The sequence below is a fragment of the Berghia stephanieae genome, chromosome 3, assembly GCF_034508935.2.
Source record: "Berghia stephanieae isolate SIO BIC M18660-M18661 chromosome 3, UCSD_Bste_1.3, whole genome shotgun sequence".
Taxonomy (NCBI): domain Eukaryota; kingdom Metazoa; phylum Mollusca; class Gastropoda; order Nudibranchia; family Aeolidiidae; genus Berghia; species Berghia stephanieae.
The window spans coordinates 15,244,743-15,251,172 of NC_088362.1; the positions used below are offsets into that span (position 1 = coordinate 15,244,743).

Genomic DNA, 6,430 nt, shown 5'->3' on the forward strand with positions numbered 1-6,430 from the left:
TTTTAATAAATTTAGAAACTGATATTTTGATAACTAAAAATTAATTTATTTATAAAAAAGACCAGATAATCCCCCCTATCCCCCCCCCCCCCCCTTCCAAAAGAAAAACCGCCCCAAAAAAAAACAACAAAAAAAACAAAAACAAACAAAATTAAAGAAAAAAGGGAAACAAAACAAAAATAATGAAAATGAACCAACCCCCCCCCCCCCCCCCCACAAAAACACCCCCCCCCCCCCAATGATAAAAAAAATAATTACCCTCTAAAAATAATTTAAAGTATACCCATGTCATATTATCTCTTTTAATTTTAACTTTAAAATCTTTTTCCGCATCCTGGCTCATTCGGATTTGACATTGGATTATATTTCTCTTTGGACAAATATATACGAGAACTTTATGACATGCATTTGATAATCTATTGGCATATTGCTTATAAATTCAAATTTAACATCAATCATTTCGTCATCATCATCATCACCATCATCATTACCAACACCATCAAAATTATCACCATAACAACCATCACCATGATCAGCTATCCAATCCTCCATTGAAGCTTTCATAAACCATCATTTACAATAATAACACGTGCGTTCATAAACCATCATTTACAATACACGTGCGTTCATAAACCATCATTTACAATAACACCTGCGTTCATAAATAACCATTTATAATAACACGTGCGTTCATAAACCATCATTTACAATAACACGTGCGTTCATAAACCATCATTTACAATCACACGCGCGTTCATAAACCATCATTTACAATACGTGTGGTTAACAAAAAAAATGTCTAACAATGGAAAAGTGACCATCATCATTAAGATCTTAACATTATGTAAAATCTCCAGGAAGTTTTCAACAAAAAGAGCGTTGCATGGGCTGCAAATGGACATTTAGATGATTTTAATCATAACAAAAACCCTTATAAAGTAACTGGTATTTTAGTGGTAATACCGCCAAATTCAGACTCCATAAAACAAAAAATAATCACACTTGACATCGTTATAAAGAAAAGAAAAGAACTGAAGCCACACGAATAATTTGTCCTAAAATTTCGTAGCGACTGCTTATAAGTGCATAGGCTACGTCTATATTTTACTAAACCTGTCTTTAATGTAATTTCTCGAGTAGTCCTGCTTTCTTTAATGTGGCATGATATACTCTTATAGACTTTTGTTAGCGAATGAAGTATTCGTAACAGTCTTACTCTTACTAGTTAAAACAGATCACAATACATATTATTATTAAAAACAAAGTTGAGAGAATGAACATTCGACACTTTCTTTGAAGTATGTTCATTTAATTTCTTTCATTGAAAGAGAAATATGGCATCAATGCCACTTATTTAAAGAACGTTGTAGGTTTTTAAAAAATTGGCGTCTCTTCTTTCTATCTTTTAAGAGCTAAATAGATGCTTCTTTATCATACTTTTGATTTGTTGTTTGAGAGTTTGGTTACTGAAACGGAGTTGGCATGGATTATCACTTGTCTTTCAAAACACCCGAATGAATTAATCGGTACATTACAAGAGGTAAGGGGTGTGTGAGTTTGTGCGAGCAGCGCCTTGACAAACAAATCAAATAAATATATAAACCAAAAGCATAAAAAAGATGACCAAAAATCAAGTTTTAAGACAATAAATAAAACATCTAAAAACTTAACAAAACAAAAATATCCATAAAAATACGAGGTCTTATTTAAAACTTAGTGTTTTAAATCGAAAAAAAAACAACCCTTGCCTTATTATTTGACTTCTACAGAAGACAGCTTCAAATGCAAAAATCTGAAACTAAATTTAGATGTCTTTTAAGTTCTTATTATATTTTTTATAATATAAACTATGTTTTTACTCAGGCGCTGCTGGTAATAAGCCCTTTAAATGAGGGGTCAACTTTCAAACACTGCTAAGTCACCATTTCGGGAAATATGTTTTTCTTTTGGTCATTTATTTAGATAATTAAAGATGAAAAAAACCCACAAAAAAAAAAAAACACACACAAAAAAAAACCCAAACAAAACAAAACAAAAACAAACTCGAATTCTCTGTCTTTTAGAGTACCCGTATACACTTTTTGAAAGTTCAGATTTTCCCCAATGATTTCAAATTTTCAATAGACTGAAAAAAAGTGTTAATCCATTTTCTATCTAGGTGGGACTTAGCAAGTTTTGAAAGACATCTCCTCAACTCATGCACAATATATCACACATAATCTGCTTCATCCTCTGTTGTTGACAAAGCTGACCGGCTTGATAAAGACGACTGAGAGTTGGACAATCCATTCTCTTTGTCATTTGACAGACCTCGTCCACTTCGCTCCAACTTCCTGTTGATGAAAGTCGATCTTCCTGTTGTTAGGGGCGTGGCTAGTTTTGGCACAGGCGTTTCGCACCTATTGTTTGAGTCACTAGAATTCGAGTCAGATTGAACGGACCAAGTTCGTGTAAAATCCGACACCGAGTCGGCTTCCTCCCCTTTATCAGAAAACACAAACTCCGAATAGGCGATATTTGTATTTGAAGAACTATTTGACTTGGTCATCCCCGATGACGCTAATCTCTCACTAGCTTTTCCGTTCTGTTGTGATGAGTTGCTGTTTGATCTACTATAACCCGAATTATTGTCTTTCATAGTCATCTCAGCAACCTGATCTAACAAATTTGAAACAGATTTTGATCTTCTATCTCTGTTAAGAGACGCCGGAGCTGGAATTCTTGTGGGTATCTTACCGTTTCCATCTTTTCTTGGCCTTACGCGTAGAATTTCTTTGATCTTGGAAATCAAAGCTGTTGGATTTTTTGCCGTGGCAGCATCGATGTCTTTCAACGAGGCGACACTGTTTTCCGATTCCTGACTACATCCATTTCTGTCATTGGAATGGCTGTTTTGATTTATTAATCTTTGATGGGGTTGAGATAAGGACGACAATGCAGAGGAAGAACCACTGGAACATTTTTGGAATGTTTTTGGTACGCTGGAAGCTCTACTGTATCGATTACTAGTACTGCTCTCACAAGACCCAGTTGAAGGAACACTGCTGATAAACTTCTCTGAAGAGACTTTTTGTTGAGAAAATGAAGAGGTGGGTTGGTGACTAGATGACCTACCGGACGAAGAACCCACTGAACCACTGGAAGTTTTCATAGAGGCAACAGACGGAGTTGATTTCGAAGATGCATCAAACGATTTGGTGGCAGATGAAGGGTTGAGAGATTTCTTCACACCCAATTTACCTCCTCCAGGTACTTCATTTACCGAGGCTCTAAGTTCCATTTCCCTGTATTTTTCAAAAAGCTTTTCCATTTTTTTGTACATTTCTGGATCCTCAGCAGGGGCATCAAGAGCTTCCGTATCAACATGGATGAGCTCATCGTGTTGCTCTGGTAGTATAGCGATGATTTCCTCCAGGGGTCTAGGCGCCAACTCACTCACTGGAATGTCTGTCCCTATTGTGTTTGCTCTCTTTGGGCGCGGTGGAAGCTTTCGTTTGGTATCGGACAAAGTAGAATCAACCCATGCCTCCGTTCTGTTGATGCTCTTGTTCCCAGACTTTGCCCCAGCATCGATATCATCACTTCCAACACTTTTAGCGGATGAGAGTTTTCTCCTAAACATAGAAGGATCAGGTGTTTGTGATCTGAACCTGGCAGCAGTTGATTTTGAGATTTGAGACCTATCTGTAGAATGACCATGGCGAGGTCTAACAGAATTTGAATTAGTAGAATCTGTACTATTTTGCTTTGTAACCTGAACACTATGCTTTCCTTTGTTATTTCGTGATATAACTCCTACATTCCTCTGTTTGGCATTTGCATTTTGTCTCACTAATCTACGTGCATCAACACTGGCTGACCTCGGTTTTCTCTCTTGTTTTTCAGAAGCCGATGCCATGGCAGCATTTTTCAACATTTCATTAATTTCTTCATCATCAGAAAATGTGATTTCATTTGTCACAACAAACTGATTTGAATTTGTATTTGAAGAAACGTGCTCATTGCTTAAAGAGCCGCGCCTCTTAGTGGACGATTTTCCGTTTTGATATGATGAGATTCTTGATTGGCTGTTGTTTTGAGCTACACCATGAGAGTTTGATGAGCGTTCCCCTAGGGACCATTTTTCACGCGGTCCAGGAGTGACACACCGCGATGGTTGAGATCGTGGAATGGACGATGATGACTGAGTTGGTGTTGTGGCTCGTTTTGTTACGTACATGTCTTTATAAGTTTTGCCACCAGATGTGTTCGCATTGGATATGCTGTTGGTGATGCATCTATTGTCTTTGATCCCGCCTCCAGGTGTTGCAGGAGCGCTCTGTGCTGGTTGATATTGGGAGCGAGTAGTATTTTTAGTCGCTGGAATGTAAGAGCTACCTGACGTTCTAGATAGGGTGTCAGTGTCCGGCGTAGTAGCAGTAGAATCATATGGAGAGCTGTAGTTATTTTGTTGAGACAGAGAAAGAGATTGTGGAGGTTTTATTGGAATGGTGGGACGGAATTGATCTGATTCTTTAGTTGAAGTGGAGAGAAGATAATCTTCTCCAGTTCCGGACATTTTAGGTGTCACAGGACGAGGGGTGAAACATGGCTTAGGAATTCGACTAGGTGTGCACGGTCTGTCACGAATCGAGGACGCCAAATTATCAACGTGGTTGTTGGTCAGTGTGCCCATGATCTCGGCGTTGTCTTCTTCATTATCATCGATCAAAAACTTCTGCGAACTGACTGGAGTTTTAGGCCGACTTCTGTACGCAGGAGTCGAGTCCAGTTCGTTTCGAGATTCAACCCAATTGGAGATAGCCCCAGCCACCTTAGCAACAGCTTCACGCTTCATCTGACTCGGTGTTTTTGGACGCGCCATTTTGTATTCTTCTCTCTGCTGAGTGTTTCTTTCCATGCTACTCGGTGTCTTAGAGCGGGATTGGTTCATAGACGAAGGGGTTTTGGGCCGGGCAATAGATGTTGGAGTCTTTGGGCGAGATATGGCAGAGGTTGGGGTTTTGGGTCGCGAAACAGAAGTCGTAGCATTACTCCTCCGCACACTCTGTGGTGTCTTTGGTCTATTTCCATCAGTGTATGCGACCCTATGCCCAGATCCATCATCGTCTGGAGATTGAGGTAAACTCCTTCTGCCTATGCCAGGACTACCCGTTGCTGTATTGCCTAAACTTCCTTTTCTGGAATTCACACTGCTAGAGATAGAATCTCGTACCAGCCTAGCTTTGTCTCGAAGAGCGTCCCAGTTGAGTTGTTTGTTGGACTCCGAGGCACCCGGTGTGGATGCTGTACTAGTAATTCCGCCACCGCTTCCGCTGTGCGTTGAAAACGCTAGAGATGACGGTTTTGTATAACTGTTTTGGGACTGCTTATACTGTTGCTGTTGTTCCTCTGGGGCGGATAATGCAGTTGACAACAGAGATTTGAACTCTGTTAAGGTCATTGTGTTGATTTTCTCCATAGGCATATTTGACTTCTTTCCATCGCCAGACGTCTCAAAAGTGTCCAACTCGGACACACGTTCAAGGCTTGACCTTGATCTGGAGGTTCCATCACACGAGTCTTCAAATGAAACGGACCTGTGGATAATGAAGAACATAATGAATTGACAGGCAAATTCCAAATAAAGAAATGCACAACAACAGACTTTTAAAACCTTTTAAATTATAACATAGCGCTCTTAATTTATATAAGACAATGTAATCGTTTTAAAGGGTAACAGAGTCTTACTTAGAGGTGTCTATTATGCTGGTAAAAACTTGATTTCGTATTCCTTTTTTGTTTGATGTTTGTGCGGATATGAACAATGCTGAAATAATTTAGCAAGCTTGTATATAAAAAAGGAATCTTTAGTCATCAAAGTGGACAACGAATTTTCCTCAACCTAAAATGATTCAACACTCCTATAATATATGCATTTATGCAAGAATATGTCCTTGTGTAATTCCAGACAATGTTAAAGGAAAGGCGGTTCACTAAACGATAAAAATAAACGAATCCTTTATTCAGCCAATCATAAATATTAAAACATATGATGCCGACCAATGTGTTCAGAAAACTTTTTAGGTCTGTTTTAATCTAAATTTACGTTATCAGAAATAAGTGTATAGAGAATTGACCTCCTTAACTTTTTTTTTTGACTCAACTTACAATATTTAAATAACAAAACACAGAAAACTAGAGTGATCCAATCATTGCTGTTCAATTAATAGGTACTGTAATAAAATTATATGTATCATATGAAAGATAAAAGAGTAAAATCATTATGCTTAAATTACGTGTTATAACATTGTAAGCAGCATGCATTGCAAGTCATTACAAACAATTGTCATGTCAAATAAATTAGCGATCATAAGAAATTGACATAAGCAGGTAAAAGATCCATGCTTTAGTACCTGAATGAAAAGGGCAAAGAAAACGAATGAATGAA

At 38.1% G+C, this 6,430-nt stretch overlaps 1 protein-coding gene across 6 annotated transcripts in view; it reads right to left on the reverse strand.

The window, feature by feature from the left end:
• Nucleotides 1–1,938: 1,938 nt before the first annotated feature.
• LOC144967202 (uncharacterized) overlaps nucleotides 1,939–6,430 on the reverse strand; it is a 171,588-nt gene continuing 167,096 nt past the window's right edge. For all 6 annotated transcript variants that reach the window (XM_078904134.1, XM_078904139.1, XM_078904135.1 and 3 more), the window contains one exon: nucleotides 1,939–5,579. In XM_078904134.1, the coding sequence (XP_078760260.1) occupies nucleotides 2,210–5,579 (3,370 nt within the window). In that variant the 3' untranslated portion in view covers nucleotides 1,939–2,209. The remainder of the gene's footprint in view (nucleotides 5,580–6,430) is intronic.